At 40.1% G+C, this 21,718-nt stretch overlaps 1 protein-coding gene and 1 long non-coding RNA gene across 3 annotated transcripts in view; one reads left to right on the forward strand and one right to left on the reverse strand.

Moving 5' to 3' along the window:
• Positions 1 to 21,718, reverse strand: part of LOC116556405 — a 400,504-nt gene that overhangs the window by 329,685 nt on the left and 49,101 nt on the right. The gene's annotated exons all lie outside the window — the stretch shown is intronic.
• On the forward strand, positions 7,435 to 20,441 carry MMP8 (matrix metallopeptidase 8). Its single transcript, XM_032285752.1, has 10 exons — positions 7,435 to 7,648; positions 10,922 to 11,166; positions 11,829 to 11,977; positions 12,065 to 12,190; positions 14,962 to 15,123; positions 17,174 to 17,291; positions 18,164 to 18,297; positions 18,844 to 18,997; positions 19,688 to 19,791; positions 20,094 to 20,441. Exons 1-10 carry the CDS (start codon positions 7,547 to 7,549, stop codon positions 20,195 to 20,197), a joined length of 1,398 nt encoding a protein of 465 aa, XP_032141643.1. The 5' UTR covers positions 7,435 to 7,546; the 3' UTR covers positions 20,198 to 20,441.

A 21,718-nucleotide genomic window follows, 5' to 3' on the forward strand; every position in this document is an offset into this window, starting at 1 on the left:
CCTATCCTGTGAGGTTTTTATATCTAACTGCCATAGAACTATAATTCTTATCTGTTATTTTGCAATCTGTGCCAGGCTGTGTGTTAAACTCTTTCTATTCACCCATATTTAATCTTCACAACATTCCTATGATGTAGGTGCTATTGTTACCACAATTTTATACAGAAGGAATTGAAACTTGGGGATGTGAAGTCAATTGTGTCTAGGGTCCCACAGCAATAAGTGGCCAGTTAGGGATGTGAAATCAACACACAGAGAGATGAAGGAACTTGTGCAAGGTCAAGTAAATGGTAGAGTGGGGTCAAACCCAGGTCTTCAGACTCCCACTCCCCATGCTAAAGAGAAACTGTCTGTGATTACCTCGAGCTTGTCACCTCAGGTTCCTCTGATGTTCTGTCCTCATGTACGAGCCAACCACATCTGTAGAATTTGGGGGAAGAAAGAGTCAGAATGTTTCTGTAATGACCTTAATGTGACCCTTAAACTAAAGAAGCTACTCAGGCAGAAGGTCAACTCCAGTAGACTTTGTTGAGATTGAACAGAAAGAGCCTTGGAGTTAAACCAAACTTGGATTCCCCAATTCTGCCACACATTGCACATCTGCTAGCGCGTGATCTCAAGTAATTCACTTAACTTCTCTGATTCTCCATTTCTGTATTGCTTTGAAAAGATGTAATACCTAGGAAATGTACATAAAAGTGACTTTTGCAAAAGCCCTTACTACAGTACCTCACTTATAATGAGTATTCAGTAAATACTCACATGATATATCCTTGGCATGGAAATTCAAAATGGAGACCAAGGTGGGTGCAGGTTATCCTGGAGTTAATAGGGCATGATCTCCTAAAGGATTTTTCAAACCACATGCAGACCACAGATTCCAAAGTGCCCTTCCCTGTGCAGTCAGTCTACACATTTACTTGCTACCCACATCTCTTCCCATTGAGAATTATTGCCTGTAATAGAAAGATTAATGGTTCCCAAAATGCCCACACCCTGGTCCATGAACATGTTAGCTTACATGATAAAAGAGGCTTTACAGGTGTCATTTGGGTTAAGGACCTTGAGACGAAGATTATCATTATCTCAATGGGTCCAATCAAATCACCTGGGTCCTTAAAAGTGGAGACTCTTCCCCAGCTGTGATCAGGGAGAGACATGAAGATGGAAGAAGGGTTAGAGAGAAGTGATATTGCTGGTTTTGAATATTGCAGAGGTGGAAATACAGGCCAAGGGATGCAGTAGCCTCTAGAAGATGGAAACAACAAGGCAACTAAATCTCCTCTATAGCTCCCAGGAAGGAACACAGCACTGCTAACATACTGATTTTAGCCCAGTGAGAACCATACCAGACTTCTGACCCGTAGAATTGTAAGGCAAGGAATTTGTCTTGTTTTGAGCCGTTGGACCTGTGTTAATGTTTCAGCAGCTGCAGAAAACTCATCCACTGCCCTTGACGAGCCAACGTCACCAAAGGGCATATGTGATGTCTTTCTGATAGTTTAGGTTAAAAAATAAAATCAGGTTGAGAACCATTGATCAAGAGGAGTGAGAACAGAATCTACTGGAAACTATATAGATGTGAGGCAGAGTTTATTCATATGATTTCTCACAGACACCCATAGGTCTTTGTGGGTGACAACTGGCTGAGCTCCAAGGGCAATGGGAGCCAGGTGTGTGGTGTGAGGAGCTGGTGGGTGGTGTGAGGAGCGGGTGTATGGTGTGAGGAGAGGGTGTGTGGTGTGAGGAGAGGGTGTGTGGTGTGAGGAGCAGGTGTGTGGTGTGAGGAGAGGGTGTGTGTAGTGAGGAGTGGATGTGTGGTGTGAGGAGCAGGTGTGTGGTGTGAAGAGCCAGTGTGTGGTGTGAGGAGGAGCAGGTGTGTGGTGTGAGGAGTGGGTATGTGGAGTGAGGAGTGGGTGTGTGGTGTGAGGAGGAGCAGGTGTGTGGTGTGAGGAGTGGGTATGTGGAGTGAGGAGTGGATGTGTGGTGTGAGGAGCCAGTGTGTGGTGTGAGGAGCCCGTGTGAGATTTGAGGAGGAGCGGTTGTTTGATGTGAGAAAGAGCAGTTGTGTGGTGTGAGGAACAGCAGGTGTGTGGTGTGAAGCAGGAGAGGCACTTGACTGGGTTTCCAAGAAGTTTGACAGTGATCAAGAGAAAACAGGATGGTAACTCAAGTGGCTGGCAGGGTAGAAAGGAGGCTATTGTTTGGTTTGGTTTTCTTTTGTTTCAATAGAGAAACCATGCAGGCAGACAGGAAGCAGCTAGTGAGGGAAAGGAAATAGTGGGGGAATGTGTAAGGAGAATACTGTAGAGATGCAGAGAAAGCTCAATGGACACACTTGGGGACACTAACCAGGAGTCTGGAGTAAGAGAAAGTGAATTTTTCTGTGGTAAAAATAAGAGAAAATGAGGGAATTTACCTAAAGTGGGAAGTAATATCTTGCCATCAAGAATGGAGAAGACTTAGAAAAGACAGTGCCTCAGGAAAAATGAAAAATGAGGCATTCTAGCCACACAACTGGATTGATTTAGTAGAAAAGAGAGTTTGGCAAAATCCACTTAGCAGTTTCCTGCCTCCAGATACACAGAGCGGCCTGGAATGGAAATGTTTACTATTCTGCCATCTGTTCTCATGGGTGTCTGTCAAACTGGTTTCTGGACAGTCATTGACTCTCAATGGGTCATTTTCTCCACTCCCTCTTATCCTCAACACCCTCTATTTGGGAGAATAGATGTACGGGGAGAAATGGAAATGTTTAGGGCTAATCAACACCACATGAATGAGATCCTCCATGCTCACTCTAGCTACTCTCTCACTTGCCTGGACCATCATGACTGCTTAGCAGGCATTTTAAACAGCATCATCTGTGGGTCAAATTCAATACTACAGTTTCTCAAGTCTCCAGTTCCTTCAGCTCCACCCTTAGCCTTGACTCCATCTGCCATCCTCAAAAGAACTCTTTGACTCTCAAGACCATACTTTTTTCTTTTTTTGAGACATAGTTTCACTCTTATTGCCGAGGCTGGAGTGCAATGGTGCAATCTGGGCTCACCGCAACCTCTGTCTCCCAGGTTCAAGCAATTCTCCTGCCTCAGCATCCCAAGTAGCTGGGATTACAGGCATGCACCACCATGCCCGACTAATTTTGTATTTTTAGTAGAGACAGGGTTTCTCCATGTTGGTCAGGCTGGTCTTGAACTCCTGATCTCTGGTGATCCACCTGTCTCAGCCTCTCAAAGTGCTGGGATTACAGGCGTGAGCCACCATGCCCATCCTCAAGACAACTTTTATTTTATCCATGTGTATCTGTGATGTGAATTGCTGCTTCTTGGAGAGGTGTGGTGTGATGACCCAGATTCCCTCCTGTCCTCCTCAATCTCATTTCTTCACCATCCATCCCCACATCAAGAGGAAGATCTGTGACCACCCCCTGGAATCAGTTTCTCATGACCTTTCACTTAAACTCTTACTCCACTTTTTAATGGTTCTTCTTATTTATAACCTCTTCTCACTCCAGTCTATCCTATATACTGTGGCCAGGTAGTTTTAGTAAGTCAGCATTGATTTTTACATGGCTCGGAAACCAACAATATCTGCTCATTGCTGGTTTTTTGATATTTAATTCCTGCCCCTCCACTATCTGGCTCTAGACTACCATTCCCATGTGCTTCTCCTTATATACTCCGTGCTCATTCCCCTAGAGCCTTGTTATTCTTCACTTATAATCCAAGATTTCTTAACACAATATCTTCACTTTTTACTTCTTCTAATCCCACCCTCATTTAGCTTAATTTCAATGCCAAAATTCAACCCATCTTTCAAAGTTTATCTCAAAGGCCACTTCCCCCACAAAGTCTTTGCAGATCTCCCCAGTAGAATGTTATTGTTCCTTTTTTTAAAATCCTAAAACATGACTTTTTATCTCTCTTATTGTATATTCTCCATCCTCTCTTACAATAGAGGTTCTTAACTCATCCTCATCGTTACCTGGGATGCTTTCTAAAATTCTGTGTGCCTGGGCTGCACCCTAGAGATTCTGATTCAGTAGCTGGAGTGGAGCTGTCTCAGTCTGTTCTGGCTACTAAAACAAGGTACCATAGACTGAGTGGATTATAAACAACAGAAATGTATTTGTTTCTCACAGTTCTGGAGGACAGAAGTCAGATCAGCATGCTAACGTGGTTAGGTTCTGGGGAGGGCTCTCTTCTGGGTTGCAGACTGCGAACTTTTCATTGGATCCTCACATGGTGGAAAGATGGCAGGAGAGTTCTCTGGGGTCTCTTTTATAAGGACACTGACCTCACTCATGAGGACTCACTTCCTTAAGGCCTTCTAATACCATCACACTGGGAGTTAGGATTTCAACATGTAAATTTGGGGATGGGGGACACAACATTTAGTCCATGAAAGGAGCCTACTTGTATTTTTAATATAGATTCTGATGTAGTGCCAAGACTGAGAATAATCACTTTTTTAAAAAGTTTCCTTCATTGGGAGAACAAAGGAGATTACTAGGAAGAATAAATGAAAAGGTAAACTTGAATCATATCTCTGAATCTGTTTTCTTCTTTAAAATAGGGATAATAACACCTACTTCTCTGGGTTGTTATAAAGCTTAAGGAAGAAAACAGATATTGAATGTCTAAGCCTTAGCATAGTGATTAATCCATAATGATTTGTGAGATCTGAGTGTATACATTTACACTCTATGAAAAGGATGTGAATCACACACATATGTTCCCTGGCTGAACTTGAATGCTGGCTACTAAAGGAAGCTCCATGGAAGTTGCTTCACTGGGTGGCTTAACTTAGAAGCACTTCTCTTTCTGGAAAAGGAGAACTTTTCAGCATTGCTAACTCATTCCCAGAATGGACACATGAACTAACATGGCTATAATTTCACCACATTCATAATACAAAGAGGACACTGCAGTGAAGGGTCTACACAGACTTTTTCCATTTATGATCTCATCTCATCTCCTGATGCCCTGCAAGGGAGATGTTAATGCATTTGTTTTACAGGTATGAAAATTGAGCCTCAGAACTTAGATTTGCCAAAAAGCTGCATAAGTGGGAAGTGGCAGGACTGTAATTTGAACCCAGTAAAGTTAATTTTAACCTGAATACTCTTTACCTTTCACCACAACTGGCCCCAACAATTATCCTGTTAACTTGATCAGGCTATATGGACGCCCATTCTAATTGTTAGAGTTCAAAAAGGCATGAAGCTGAGGACAATTTACCTTGGCTTATGTGAATCAAATGAGCCGTGGCTTCACTGAGTATACTTCTGTGCTTAGTGGACACTGTTTCTTCTACTGGATCACATTCCCCACGGGCAACTCCTGCTCATCATTCAAGATTCAGGCACACGTGCTCACCCCAGCTGGTTCAACCCATCCTTTATTTTATAACTAAAGAACAAACAGACTATATCTATGCAATCAGTGTTATCTCCTCAGGCCTAGAAAGCAAAACATAGCTGTGAAAATATACCTGCTATGTTGCTATAGAACACACATCAATATCCTCATCCTTATAAGAATATCTTTATCCTTATGAGAATAGGCTGCTGCTGATGGGGCAGGAGGGAGGCTAGTATTAGAGAGAAAGAAAAATCCTACATTGCCTTGCATCTTTTCTCTTCAAACTAAATTTCTTTGATCTTCTTAATTTTCCCTGAAACTCATATTTTAATGAACAACGCCTTCATTTTAAAAAATGTGTTTGCTTGTTTGCTTGTTGTTTCTAGCAAGAGATCTACTCAACAGAGAACTCATATGTTCACAGTGAAGTGTAAATGACTGATTTGATTTTTGAGGGAGAGAACCTGAGAGCTGTCAGTCCCAGGGACCAGAAGCGGGTGAGAAACAGACACCATGGACAGTGGCCAGGTGTGGAGAAAGGCTTCAGGAAGCACAAGCTGGAACCCCAAAGGCAGATGCAGCAGAGCCTTCTCCACCACTGCACCACGTCTGGACCTGTTGGTGGAGATCCAGACCCAACAGTTCAATTTTTTAATATGGCATTTACCCAAACACCAAAAACTGAATTTACCAAAGTTTTAGATTCTCAATTAAATCACTTGCTGTTATGTTCAGAAAAAAAGTACATTTATGAACTTTGTAACCGGTCATTGCATCAAACATTTAAATCATCAACAATTAATCTGCTGTCCAGATATGTTCTAACCCAGGACGTATTTCTTTGGATCATTTTCAAAGTTCCTAAGTGACCTCAGGAAAGAGCTGAACTCCTTATCATAGCATCTCAAAGACACTCTTTACATATTAGTACATGTTATGTATCATATATGTAGACATATGCATTTATACACAGGAATACCTGCCTTTGCCAAATATGTATACATATACAGTAATTGAATATTCACAAAGACTGTGTATGGTAACAAACTACATGCATGTGGAGTCAGAATAAGTGGGACCAGGTTACATGATTTGAAAAGCATGGCCAGCGGCCTCTGACCAATAGTCTTCCATGTAGCCATATTATCTGGAAATCTCTCAGTGTCTTATTCCTTGAAGATGTACAACGTCTCATTCCCTGCTCCCTTGTCTTCTCCTCGTGAGTATAAGCCAAAGTATCCAGCTGTTGCAGGCCTAGAGCTACTGCTCCACTATGGGCCAGCCAGAGACTCAAGGGTCTCCCATGAAGAGCCTGCAGTAGCCCGCAGCTCAGTCTCTCTAAACATACCCTCTGAGGTTGAATCCCGGCCCCTCTACAAACTAAGCATGTGACTTAAACAAGTCATCTAAATGTCTCCAGATTTGATTTTATCTGTAAAATGGAGACAGTAATAGCATCTCCCTCCCAAAGCTATGTGAAGATGAATTGGGGTGCAGTACTAATGTCTGGGAAATCATAAATTTTTAGCAAATGTTCATTATTATCATCATCAGTATTGTTCTCTATATCTTTTCCATGGAGTCTAGTTTATAGACTAGGGATTTTCTATTGATGCCAAACCACATCTTCCAGAAGCAGCTCTAGGCCCCCGTACAAAGCCTGCTTTTTAATAGGACACTCAGTCACTCATTCTCCCCACATACAGTGAGGGAGGATAAGTACTGAGATTCTCTAGTTGGGCTCCTTGGTCCCAAAATATCTATCACAAACCTCAAAATATTCCCCTGCATAAGTTAATTCAGCCTCAGCATCTTACATAACCAGAAAGTGTATCCATGTAACTTCAGGATTAGTCTCCTGTTCCTTTTCCTTGACCAATTTTGTAAAAGTAAATAACTAAAACACCCAAAGCAAAGAGTAGAGAGTTGGAGTGTTGAAAGACTCCCCCATTTTAGGATACTAAATCACATTATAAAGTTGCAAAACTGTCAGAGTGTAATTAACCCATGTTGCTTCATATTCCTGATGCAACAATTGTTTAAGACACGGCTTTAAAGAGGACTGAAAGAGAGCTGTGAGTGGCACGTGATCCTGTGAACCTCAGGCTGCTCACCAGGGAAGGGCCCTACCACAAAGGGCAAAGAGAAAGCCAGGGTCGGTAGTGTTTGAAGAGAAGATCATGTTCTGTCTGAAGACACTTCCATTTCTGCTCTTACTCCATGTGCAGATTTCCAAGGCCTTCCCTGTATCTTCTAAGGAGAAAGATACAAAAATTGTTCAGGTAAATGAACTATCAGTTAGGTGGTGGTTGATTTGCTGATTATTAGGAAATAGTGTGGGTTGTTTTCTCTTGTTAGTTAAAACAGCCTGAAAGAAATTATCTAGATTAGTTTGAGGTTGAACATCTTCTTTTAGTGATTTGGAGGGTTCCAAGCTGGTAAGGACTAGGCCTTTAAAAGCTGGACGTGAAAACAAGATGATTTCTTTAAAGTCTGGGAAAATGCTGCTGTAGAATGTAGGGCTAAGGGTCCCACAGGGTTGTAGGGTGTCCCTTACGCTGTGCTGAGGAGCAGCATCTGAGAAATAAAGAGAGAGGACACAGAAGTACCAAGGAAAACACAGCTGGGCTCATGGGGGGCCAAGCCACCTATAAGCAGAGACAGGTGAGGCCTGAATGTCCAGAAGCATCTGTATTTATTGTGTATAGGTTAGGGGGCAGGGCAGTGAGTGAAGTCATCTTTAAGGATAGTGATAGGGTCATGAGCAATAAAACAAGGGGTCCATCCCCATTAGGTCACCTAGGCTGGGAGATGCACAGTGCCCAGTGAGGGGTCCATTCCCATTAGGTCATCGAGGCAAGGAAGTTGGCCATGTGCAGTAAGGGGTCCACCCCCATTAGGTCACCAAGGTATGGAGGTGGGTCGTGTGCAGTGAAGAGGGTGCAGTGTGCAATACCTCTATCTATGGGCATGCTACTGCTAAGAAGATCTATAGGAGGATGCTTAAGTCCACAGCAGTGACAGAGCTGTCAGGGTCTACCACTACCTGCTGGCACCTTCCAATGAATTCTATAGGAGGATGCTTTTTGGGCAGCACAGTAACAAGAGCTGATAAAGTTCACAGTCACCAAGTTGCGGTTATCTGGAAGGGCTTTGAGCCCTCAGATGCTCGAGGGATTGCCGGTCTGAGGGCAGCCTTCCATAAGAACTGGAGCAAGGTCCTACGACTCCTTTATCAGGAGGAGTGTTTCTTGCCCCAAGCCTGCCATACAGCGGGTATCTTTACGATACTGAATGCTGCCACCTGGGCCATGAATTCTTGTCCTGGTATAACTGTTTTCCCTTGAATAATGCTCTGCACTGTGCCTGCTCCAGACATTCCTCCAACTATAAGCTGTTTATTCCTTAATTAATGCTCTGTGCCATGTCTACTCTAGGCATTCCTCTGATATGAACTAAGATCTAGTTTTATATATATATATATGTATGGAAATAACTGAGTGGTAAGATATTCTTAGGCACTCATTCTATGAACTAATATATACAGTGGATTATGTAAAGGGAAATAACTGAGATATTCTTCAGGCCTTAATTGTGCCAGGATTCTGCTTAGCTCTCCTTCCTCGATACCTACATGGGGGGTTACCCACAGTAGAACTACAGCTAGCTTGGAAAATTTTTTAGATTAAATGGTTTTATTTATAAAATGATATCATTTTCTTTCTCATTTATCTAATATTTTTCCTACAAAGATATCTTCAATTAAGTTACTATATGTCTGGTGTTTCCACATAGGCATTTTCTTTGCCGCCAAAATTTCCAGATGTAGAAGAGAATGTGAGGATGGGAGATTATAATAAACTAGAAATCAGTTCATAGTATAATCATATTTCCCAGCACCAGATTCAGATTGTGGACTGTTTATAAACTTTTGGAAGCATTATAAAAGCAGACCAATAGTTTTTTCTATTGTTTCACAGTATGAAAGTGAGGCCAAATTTTTAAGAAACACAAGGGAATTTTGTCACAAATCTCTCATGCACAGTTTTCTTAACATTACAGTTTGGGGAAAGCATTATTATTTTGCTTTTTTGGTAGGGGAGGCTATCCCATACAATGGTAATTGTAACCCCCAGATTAATGTAGAGTCCATTGAGTGCTTATTCTGTACAAGGCAACTGCTACGCATTTCACGAATATCTCATTTAATCATCACAAGAACCCTATTGGGGTGGGGGGAGCATTATTATTTCCATTTCAGAGACAAAAATGAATCTTAAATCAGATACATAATGTATCCAAGTGTTCACAGTTAATTCATAGCAGAGTTAAGATTTGAACCCAAACCTGTCTGATCCAGAAGTGTGTGCTCTGGTCAGTGTCACCTACTGCTGTGGTTAGAGTGTGCCCCTTGAATTTATGTGCTAGAGATTTGGTAGCCAGTGTGACAGTGGGTCCTTTAAGAGGTACTTAGGTCATTAAGAAAGATTAATGACACGCTTGTAGGACTGGTTAATTCTTGCTGGAGTAGGTTCTGGTTCCTGCAGAACTGGATTAGTTATGCAAAGAATGGGTATTATAAAGAGGGACTGCCCTTTGTGTTTTGCCCCTTTTCACACATGCTCACTCCCCTTCCATTTCTCTGCCATGTTATGACACAGCACAAGACCCTCTGAGAAGCCAATCAAATGCAGTCACCTGATCTTAGACTTTCCAGCCTCCAGAATTGTGAGAGAAAATAAGCCCCTTTTATGTAAAAGTTACCCAGCTTTAAATATTCTGTTATAGTAACAGAAAATGACTAAGATGCTGATGAGATGCCAGGTGTTCACAGGCAGCATGAGGTCTAGTTAGGTTACAGTTCACTATGCATGAAGAAACCTTTAAGTCAAACAAAATATGTAATTTTTAGGCTAAACATTTTGGATTTTGACTAAATTTAACACTTCCAAAGGAATGTTGGCGCCTTCCAAAGAGTTACCTTGGTGAATAAAATGCTAATATTGATACTGGTATTTCCCTAAAAGAGATTAGAAAATATTTTGAAATTATCAGTTCTCATTTGAGAGGCAACACGGTGAGTTAAACCTGGATCATCACTTGGAAAATTCCTTATTTCTCTGTGCCTCCATTTGTTCATGAGAATAATTAAGCCTTTCCTACAGTAGTGAAGAGGATAAGAAAGAGGAACTGCATTGATGCAACAAATACCTCGAGAGAAGTCAATTAATGTTAGTTCTAATTTTTTTTATAAAAACAAGAAGGCAGGCACCTGACTGTATAGTAGCACTGTATAGTAGCACCTGTGTGATGTGACCCTCATCCCTTATGAGACACCCATTTTTATGCATAATCATTAACTGGAGCGCTGAATGGAGGAACTGTTCTTTCTAAATCGTTGTTCTCTCAAAGTCAACCTACAAATTAATTTGTGTTATTGTTCCTGTGGCTCTCAGGTTATTAGACCTCTATGGTAACTTAGAAATGGGTTGTAAAATGACCAGGAAACTAGAAGTACTTTCACAGCAAGAACCTATGTGCTGGTCTTTGTCTAGGACTACCTGGAAAAGTTCTACCAATTACCAAGCAACCAGTATCAGTCTATAAGGAAGAACAGCATTAATATGATTGTTGAAAAGCTTAAAGAAATGCAGCAATTTTTTGGGTTGAATGTGACGGGGAAGCCAAATGCGGAAACTCTGGAGATGATGAAACAGCCTCGCTGTGGAGTGCCTGACAGTGGTGATTTTATGATAACCCCAGGAAACCCCAAGTGGGAACAAACTAACTTGACCTACAGGTGATATTTCTAGGGTTTCAGAATTCACTCATTCATCCGGTATTGACTGAGCTCTTCTATGACAGATACTGTTCTTTGTCTTGGGATACACTGGGAACAAGTAGATAAATATTCCTGCCCTTGGAGAGTGTGAAGAGTGAATGAGTATGAGAATGAAAACGTAGAGATACCATGTGTTCTTTCCAATTCAAAGCTTGCCATTTTAGTCTTCCTTCTCCAGCAACCTAAAGAGGACTATGGCAATGTTAGGCTATCCCTCTAAGCACTCACTTTAGGACCCAACAAAGGCTTAATCATTGCTGGAGAGAATCTATTCCCTCCTTTCATACATCTTAATAATAATATCTAATATTTGTGGAATAATACTATTTGACAAGTAATGAACTAAATGCTTTGCATTTATTTAATCCTCATGACAGCCCTATGAGTGGGATATTATTTTAGTATCCTCATTTTATGAATAGGAAACTGAGGTTTATAGACATTTATTAACTTGTTCAGAAGCCACATCTGTCCTCCACCCTGAGAGCTGTACTCCCTCCTTATCCTCTCCAGTGGCATCAAATCATGATGCAATTCACTTCAAAATAGAACAACTCATCTGTTGATGAACTACTGTTCTAAATAATATTTAACTCTTCATACATTCTCTCATTTTGAAGGATTATAAACTATACCCCACAGCTATCAGAGACTGAGGTAGAAACAGCTATTGGGGATGCCTTTAAAGTCTGGAGTGATGTATCACCTCTCACCTTCACCAGGATCTCACAGGGAGAGGCAGATATCAACATTGCTTTTTACCAAAGAGGTAGGTGCAAAACAGTCATGCTCAGTTTTGCTTTCTTTGGCAAACCTGAAACTTGGCAAGGATCTAATACAAATTTTCTTATTCCAGATCATGGTGACAATTCTCCATTTGATGGACCCAATGGAATCCTTGCGCATGCCTTTCAGCCAGGCCAAGGTATTGGAGGAGATGCTCATTTTGATGCAGAAGAAACCTGGACCAATACCCCCGAAAGTAGGTTAATCAAGATTATGTCCACACACAGCTTCCGAATTAACCTTTTCCAGATTAGAATACACACACATACACACACACACAAAATAAAGGTATCATAATATTTCAAACTAACAAAAAGCAATAATTGGAAACTTTTGCTACCTCAAATACTAAGTCAATTTGGGTTAAAACAAACCAAAAACAAAACAAAAACAAACAAACAAAAAAACACTGAATACGATTACTGACCTTACTTCTTAGGGCAGAGATCAGAAAACTATTTACTATGGCCAAATCCTACTTGGCCCCTGTTTGTATAATTAAAGTTTTATTGAAACAGGGCCACATTTATTTGTTTATATATCATCCATGGCTGCTTTGACTCTACAATGGCAAACTGAGTAATTGCGACATAGATCATTTGGCTCACAAAGCCTAAAATATTTACTAACTGGTTCTTTACAGAGAAAGCTTGCTGACCACTGCTTTAGGGTATATCTTTATTTTCATATTCCCAAATATAGTGATGTTTGAAAATAGCCTATTTTTCCATTTTTTTGGGAAATTCATTTAGAAATTAGTCTATTTAGAAAAGAGCAGCCACCTTCTCTCTCACCTAGTTAGTTCATCTTCATGGAGCCCTTTTTCAGTGGTATGCTTCTGTGCAGCAAGCCAGTCCTTTCAGGAGAAGGCTCCTGTTAAGAAGGGCTGTGCTGCCTAAAGGGAAGAAATGAGGCTGAGGACAGGTATATCCAGACCATGTGGTACTTCCCAAAACATGGGGTAACAATATGCCAGAGGGAACTTTTAGGAAATAATCAGAAAGGCATCTTTTACCTTTGCTGGGCACCTGTTCCTCCTGCCATTTTCTCAACATGGGTATGTTATGAGGGTCTATTCTACCTAAGTCCATATGCTAGGAGCTGTGTGTAGCCAAAGATAGGTAACAATTCTCCACTCCCCTACATTCCTATTGCCCTCTTCACTAGTTCAGATAATCATTACTTCTTACTTGAACTAATGATCTAGATTCCCAGCTGGACCCTTCCTCTCTAGTCTGTGCTCCCTCTACTTTTTCCTACGATTGCAGCAGGGTTTGTTTTTAGAAAGCCTATCCTGGATCATATCACGCTCATGCTTAAAAGTTTCAGTGTTTACATATTCTGCACCAAATAAGGTCCAAATATCTCCACTTGGTATTGAAGGCCCTGGGTGATTTTTCATCCTTGTCTTTTTTGGCTTGTCTTCTTATTTCACATATACCATTCACATTGGGCTAACACCCACATCGTACATTCACTGTTTCTAGGTCACACCTGTGCTTTTTAGCTTTCTCACATTTGCTAGCATTGTCTGTTCTCCCTGAAATACTCTTCCCATGCCCCAAGAACCAGCTTTTAAAATCTGTCTCATCTTACCATGCTATGTATGTTAAAGGCCACCTTCTATCTTCTCTTGGGCTGGAAATGAGAACTTCCTCTGCAGAATTCTGACAGCTTTTGTATCTCTTTCTCTATCAACACTCATTCTGTGCTTTCAAATTGTTTGCACACATGTCTCCTCTTCTAGACTACATACTCCCTGTAGAGCAGGGAACCACAACAAATTGCCCACAGTTCCTTTCACGATGTTACAGGTATTCAAAGATGTTTTTCTGAAACGCATTCATGAATGTATAATTGGAAGTATGTGATGTTAAGAAAGCAAATTTTAGAGCATGGGGAGAATTTTAGTAGGCTAATTATCAACTGAATGTTGAACATTTTAGTAAAGAGCATGGATCTTGTCATTATACCTGGATTTGACCCCAATCTGTCACTTACTAGTTGCAAGACCAAGTACAAGCTATTCAAAATCTATGGGCATCAGTCACTTTACAGTAGAAATATTGTTAACAAAACTTCAGGAAAATGTTGTGAGGATTAAATAATATTAGATTGCCTCATATGTGGTAGGTGCTCTACAATAACGGCTCTTAAAAAAAAAAGTAGGCATGTAAAAAATGCATCAGGGGTTTGTGAGGCAGCATGTAGACTGGCTGGACTCAAGGATTCACATCAAAAGGCAAACACTCAAATATCTGCTGGAGCCAAGTGGTGGAGGTCTTGAAGGCCAGGCAAAAGAGGTTGGGCTTTATTTGATAGGAATTGAGATCCTTGGAAGGTTTTAAGTTTCCAGTTGTGAATGGCACTGTGCTCATGGAAATTAAAACATAGAGAAAGGGAGCAATAAGAGATAGGGTTTGTCTGTCTCCATTGGAGAATTCCTAGAGCATCTTGGAAAGCTCAGAAACAGAGAAGAGTTGGTGCTAAGCTGTGGGTGATGAGGGAGCCAACATGAGCCAGCCCTGCATCTGAGGCTACTCTACTGTCGGGCTAACTTCTCTTTAACTACTTGCTCACTGGGAGTCTACTTATGAGGCTGAGGGTCTGCGACACTCAAGATGGTGGGTGTGGGAACACAAGAGGAGAAGGGTTTCCAAATTCATGATGGCTCTGCCATCATTTCTCCAGGCCTCAGATGCACATTTGTAAAATGTGAGAATAGGAATAAATGCAGCTTTTCTGGGTTCTAAGAGTTTATAAGAAGTTCATACTCACCTATCCCCACCTATCTTGATTCTTCCCAATGTCTGCTTTCTCGGGTATCTGAAAGAAAGACGAAAAAGACAGCCATGGGAAGGGCTATTTCCCTGAGCAGTTTTGGCTTGAGTTTGCACTCCTTGAGATCATGTTTCTGCCATGCTGTGACCCACAATGAGCAGTTTACTATCCATGTTTGCATTTCAGATTACAACTTGTTTCTTGTTGCTGCTCATGAATTTGGTCATTCTTTGGGGCTCTCTCACTCCTCTGACCCTGGTGCCTTGATGTATCCCAACTACGCTTTCAGGGAACCCAGCACCTACTCACTCCCTCAGGATGACATCAATGGCATTCAGGCCATCTATGGTAAGATCTTCTAAAGACCGTTGCAGTGCATGGTGGGACCTGGGAATAGGCGGACACTCCCAGTATTTGAATATCTCTTCCTTTGCACTTCTTGCAGTTTCCATAAAACTGAACTCTGAAATTCCCCAGTAATATAGCATTAACAAATAGGGTGTTGGGGGCTAAGTCTCTATTGCTGCCCTAAAAGAAAAAAAGGTTAGGAAGAAATGCACTACAGTGGTTCCCAGTTATTGTCTTTGGATGGTGGGGATTTTCTTCTTCTTTTTTATGATTTCCAATTTTAAATATTCTTTTTTTATTTTATTTTTTTGAGATGGAGTCTCACTCTGTTGCCCAGGCTAGAATGCATTGGCACGATCTTGGCTCGCTGCAACCTCTCCTTCCCAGGTTCAAGCGATTCTCCGGCCTCAGCCTCTTGAGTAGCTGGAATTACAGATGCCTGCCACCACACTTGGCTAGTTTTTGTATTTTTAGTAGAGCTTGGGTTTTACCATGTTGACCAGGCTTGTCCTGAACTCCCGACCTCAAGTGATCTGCCCATCTCAGCCTCCCAAAGTGCTGGGATTATAGGCGTGAGCCATTGCACCTGGCCCCAATTTTAAATATTTTTAAAAGACATGACTATCCCTTTTCCTGCAGCAATCCTGATCCTAGATGTAGTTCTCAAAGAAATTCTCATGTAGGTCCATAAGAGGATATGTACAAATCATGCCAAAGACATTCACTGCCATGTTGTTTGTGGTGGTGGAAATTGGAAGGCACCTGGGGGTCTATTAGAAGACTATAAAAATAAAATGTGGTGGCTGCACACCATGAAGTGAGGTGCAGGAGTCAGAAGCATGGAACTAGATGCACATATGGCAACAACATAGATGGGTCTTTAAAACTTTGTGCTTTGTGAAAAAAGAAACAGAATGAGATATATTGCACAATGTATTAATCAAATTACACAATATGTAAGTCTATGTAAACTTAAAATGTATATAAACAAAGCAAGGCATTTTCAAGAAACATGCAAACAAAAAATATATATATGAACATACTAATACAGTTGTCTGTGGGAGGAGAAGGGGAATGGTCGTGGAGTATGGAGAGAAAAAAGAAACTTTTTTTAAGGCATTACTGATACGTTTCGAGGATGAGTATAGGGGCTTTTTGCCATATTGCCTGAATAAGCTCATTACATCTCTCTTCACGCTTGCCCTTCTGTTCCCTAGTTGGCTGTGAATAAAAAAAAGAAACCAATAAGGGATTTACTGCTCCCTAAAAAAGTGTGGAATGGAATGGAATGAAATGGAATGGTGGATTGGAGTGAAATAGAATTGAATGGAGTGGAACAGAGTGGAGTGGAATTGGGAAATGCTCTCTCCCCTCTCTGGTGGGACAGCACTCTGAAATCAAGCAAGCATGCCAGGGTGCCACAACCAGAGAACTGTTTTGTGATTGTAGATTTTTCAGAAATGATGAGCCTACCCTAACTGCCTCTATTCCCCAACTTCTTCCTCCTGCCCATCCCAGCAACACCCCGTTATTTTGTTCACCAATGTTTTTATGTTAACTATTTTTATAGTCTTTCATTCCACAGTGAGAAAAAACATTAAAATTCAAATACTTACAGAAAAAATATTGCTAAAATCTGACTTAGATGTATGCTACAGAGTAAAAGGCTAATATCATTCTTTTCTGAAAGTGGATTTCTGTGAGAAGAGAGGCAATAGATACTGAGTGACCAAAAAATCAGAAAGAAGAACTAAGAAGTCAGAGAAGGATTGGCTTAGAATTTAAAAAGGAGGGAAGGAGCATAGAATTCAAATTTCTTTACTTCACAACTTGACCTGGAACTGACCCTGAAAGCCATCATTCCTTTTAATAAACAAACAAAAACTTTAAAAAGATGAAATATACAGTTACTTTCATACTTTATGGTATGGTCTGGTAGCACTTTTCTTCACATGAAGACCCTTCACCTTTCTGAGAAGTCTCTGATGTACCCAAGACTCACACTGGACTTTTGCTTATAAAAAAGACCTTTTTTTTTTTTTTTTTTCAGGACCTTCAAGCAATCCTATCCAACCTACTGGACCAAGCACACCCAGACCCTGTGACCCCAGCTTGACATTTGATGCTATCACCACACTCCGTGGAGAAATATTTTTCTTTAAAGACAAGTATAAAATTGAAATATTTCTTCCTTTGATTCCTCTTACTAACATACCTTAAAACTGGATTCAAATTAGGTCAACGTTAGTCACCTTTTCCTTGAATTCTACACCTGTACTTCTCATTGGAATTTTTTTTATAGGTTCTGGGGCACCATTAAGGTTATCATAGGCCCCGGAGATTAACTTTATCATCTTCATCTTTTAAAGACGATTTGTACCATTTTTATGTCTATACTGGATTTATGCAATCAAGTATTTTCTGGATAACTCAAAATATCCAGGAAAAAAAAAAACATGAAAACATTAACAAACATTCAGATGCCTTTGGTGATATAAATAGACATGGGCTACAGCTGCTTGGGAATCCCATAGTTAAATTTACTCAACACCAAAGCACCATTCAGTTCCATCCATAATCAGTCAAGTAAATGGAACCTGCTGCTTAACTAGCTATGCAGCAAATCATCTAACTGAGTGAAATTTTTATTTGTTCGTTGGTTATTTTGTGACTGTGCAAATTACAGGCTGAGTGTATGTGCTGTTGCTTTTATCAATATGTTCTCAGCATTTAGTGGGAGGAATAATGAAAGATACTACAAAGTAAGATTTTTCAATGCGCAAAGGCAAGACAATGACAAATGTAATCAAATAAGATCACTCCTGAAACCTCCTCTGAAAACTGTCAAGTACTCACTAGATGGACAATATCATCATAAAGCTTAGCCATTTGGTGGTCACTGTGCTAGGAATTTTACATTAATTAGATTATTATACTCTCCCAGCAATCCTACAAGGACCATCACTAGCTTGAAAGTCACAGGAACTGCCTACTTAGACTATGTATGTGTGTGCGTGTGTGTTTCCTTATTTTTCGTTAGGTACTTCTGGAGAAGGCATCCTCAGCTACAAAGAGTCGAAATGAATTTTATTTCTCTATTCTGGCCATCCCTTCCAACTGGTATACAGGCTGCTTATGAGGATTTTGACAGGGATCTTGTTTTCCTATTTAAAGGTAACTTCCTAAAGTTTTCATCTTATGTTTATTCTACCTGCAGGGAGTGGGCAGGACTTCTTTGTAGTCACTTCCAGGTCCACTGCTGTCCAGGCTTTTGCAGAAGACTAGAGTTGGGCCCCATCAGAACCACTAACTACTGTGTGAACTTGAGTGGGTTATTTGCTCTTCAGCAGCCGTCAGTTTTCTCTCTAACAAAATGAGACCACTAGACTGTTGTTAGCATACTTCCATCCTCATCCCAGATATAATTCTCTAAGACTCCTCAAGGCTGTAACTTGGTGTAGGTACAAAAGTCACACAAACTAAGGCATCTAATTTTGGGGCCCTGAATGTCTTGCTAAGAAATTTTAATTTTTTATGGGCTCTGGGGAGCCATTAAGTCTGTCACAGCCTCCCTGAACTTAACTTTACTATCTTTATCTTTTAAAGACTATTTGTTCCATTTTCATGTCTATGTGCAAGACCAAGAAGTGATATATATATATATGTTATTTTATAAAAATGGAAAAGTCTTACTTGTCATTTAACCTGAATCATTGACAGGCAACCAATACTGGGCTCTGAGTGGCTATGATATTCAGCAAGGTTATCCCAGGGATATATCAAACTATGGCTTCCCCAGCAGTGTCCAAGCAATTGATGCAGCTGTCTTCTACAGAAGTAAAACATACTTCTTTGTAAATGACCAATTCTGGAGGTAATGTAAACTGTTTTTTCAATTATAGTTTGAAATCTGTGTTTCTCTACCCTGTCTACAAACCTTCAAGCATTTGAAGGTTTAAAACAATCTAGGTAGTCTTTAATGGGTTTTACTGAGAATATATTCTTTTTTACAGGATGACTGATGTTACCATGGCTTTTGAAAATTTTCGTTTTTATAAAATTAAAATGTCTACACAATAGTATTGAGGATTCTGCATCATGAAACAAAGAAAGCCTTAACAAAGAGATAGGGTGAGATACAAAGAAAGATTTAGGCTAATTCTCATTTATGAGTTAAATTTGGACACATGCCAGCAAATGTTATCCAGATAGCCTGCAGAATTTGGTTCCCAAGTTGAACCTATTATGTATGTTTATATATATACACACACAGAAGGAGTTATACTATATACCAATTAAGTAAAAGCTTTGAAAACATAAACTTACTTTGGAAAAAATAACAGTGTGTCTGCTACCAGAAGCCTGTTTTAGAATTAGTGATACCTGTAAGTTTTATAAATACGTACCCTCAGGTAGAGAAGTTAACCATTCTTAATCCTAGTAAACAGGACATTGTGAGAATTGAATGAAAAAAATTGTGAGACTTTGTAACTTACATACAATTTTAAAACATTATTTTTATTCTGTATTGGTCTTAAATCGGGTGACATTTTGTTTTTACCAGATATGATAACCAAAGACAACTCATGGAACCAGGTTATCCCCAAAGAATATCAGATATCTTTCCAGGAATAGAAAGGAAAGTTGACGCAGTTTTCCAGCAAGAACGTAAGTAGAAAAAAGAAAAAAAAAAACTAATAAATGTGTTGTTTGTTTATTGCAGAGGAGATAGGGTCTTACTGTGCTGCCCAGGCTAGTCTCAAACTCCTGGCCTCAAGCAATTCTGCTGCCTCAGCTTCCAAGAGTTCTGGGATTATAGGCATTAGCCATCACACCTGGTGTTTAAACTTTTTAAATAGTATGTTTGCATTTGAATGCTATACTGGAACAGGGGCAGGTTTTCTAACTGAAGACATCTGAGATCTTCTATAAGCTAATTCAATAAATTATCTCTTTTCTTTTTTTTATAGACTTCTTCCTTTTCTTCAGTGGACCAATATATTATGCATTTGATCTTAGTGCTCAGAGAGTTACCAGAGTTGCTAGAGGCAATAAATGGCTTAACTGCAGATAAAGTTGAAGCAAAATCAAATATGGTTGTATCCATTTTCAGAATGTGGAAGGGAAGTTTAGTATGCATATTCATTACATTGTGTCCTATTTATACTTTTCTCACTATTAAGTCATTGTTTGCCATCACTGTATCCATTCTGCCTGTTCTCAGTAAAATATGTTTGGAATATTCCACTGTTTGCAGAGGCTTAATCAGTTCTTATATATTCCACCTTAAATTAGTGAATCCATCAAAGAGAAGGAAAGTAAGCCTTTTGTCACTTCAATATTTACTATTTCAATACTTATATATCTGACTTCTAAAATTTATTATCTTATTATTTGCCTATCTGACTGCATATATACCTCAGTCTCTCTCTTTAAATGTCCTATGTATATCTTCTACATGCAATTTAGAACTAGATTTTGGTTAGAAGTAAGGGTTATAAGCAACCTAGCCAGTACCCTTTGCCTTTACAGAAATTGTGGTGCTGTTGCTGTTTTCTACTCTTGGAAAGAAATATGGATGATATATTTTGTGGGTTGAATTGTGTCTCCCATATAAGATATGTTGAAGTTCTAACCCCAGGTACCTATGAATGTGAGCTTAATTGGAACCAGGGTCTTTGCAGATGAATTAGTTAAGGTGAGGTCATACTGAATTAGGGTGGGCCTTATTTCTCAGAGAGTCACCATTATGACTGTTGTTCCTATAAGAAGAAGAGAGACATGGGAGGAGTCTATGTGAAGGCAGAGGCAGAGCTTGGAATGACATCTTCAAGCCATCTCCAAGCCAGGAATGCCACGGACTGTAAGCCACCACTAGAAGCTTAGAGGCATCTCCAAGCCAGGAATGCCACGGACTGTAAGCCACCACTAGAAGCTTGGAAGAGGCAAGGAAGGATTCCCCCCAATAGCCTTTAAGCATGACCCTGCTGACACCTGCAGATTTCAGACTTCTATCCTCCAGAATTGTGAGGGAATAAATTTCTTTTGTTTTAAGTCACCAAGTTTGCAGTACTTTGTTACAGCAACCGTAGACACAATGTATTAAACACAGTGCATCTACACTTAGGAAAATGAATCAACAAAGGATGCTGATGTGGAGCCCTTGCTAAGGACTACTAGGCATCTTCCCAGGAGAGCAGCCTAAAGAGACCATTACCTCCTCTCCTCCCTCCTCCTGGCTCTCTTCTTCTACAGTCCAAATAAATAGGCTGGGTGGATCTGATGTTCCTCAGTTCTTTATTTCCTGGGGTACTCAGGAGGGCACACACTATAGATTACTGGGGTTTACTGCATAAAATTCAATGTCTCATTAAGTTGCATTAAACTGAGCTTAGATGCATAAGTTTGCTAATGGATGAGTTTCTTTGTTAAGAACTGTAGGATTTATGTGACCATGTCTAGCTAGTCCAGATGTTAAAATCATTATAATGTTATATTTGCTGTTATTAGAATATAATATAGATTATTATGCAATAAATATGTGGACTATAAAGCATATTTCTCACTAGTACTTCCTATTTTCTTTTTCTGTTAA

The sequence above is a fragment of the Sapajus apella genome, unplaced genomic scaffold (assembly GCF_009761245.1).
Source record: "Sapajus apella isolate SASKATOON/1434 unplaced genomic scaffold, GSC_monkey_1.0 scaffold16, whole genome shotgun sequence".
Classification (NCBI taxonomy): domain Eukaryota; kingdom Metazoa; phylum Chordata; class Mammalia; order Primates; family Cebidae; genus Sapajus; species Sapajus apella.

Excerpts from the sequence above, each read along its gene's own strand:
- MMP8 (XM_032285752.1), top strand. The coding sequence starts at position 7,547 with ATGTTCTGTCTGAAGACACTTCCATTTCTGCTCTTACTCCATGTGCAG. Across the intron at positions 11,167-11,828 it reads CAAACTAACTTGACCTACAG|GATTATAAACTATACCCCAC; the intron begins GTGATATTTCTA and ends CTCATTTTGAAG. Across the intron at positions 17,292-18,163 it reads ATATTTTTCTTTAAAGACAA|GTACTTCTGGAGAAGGCATC; the intron begins GTATAAAATTGA and ends ATTTTTCGTTAG.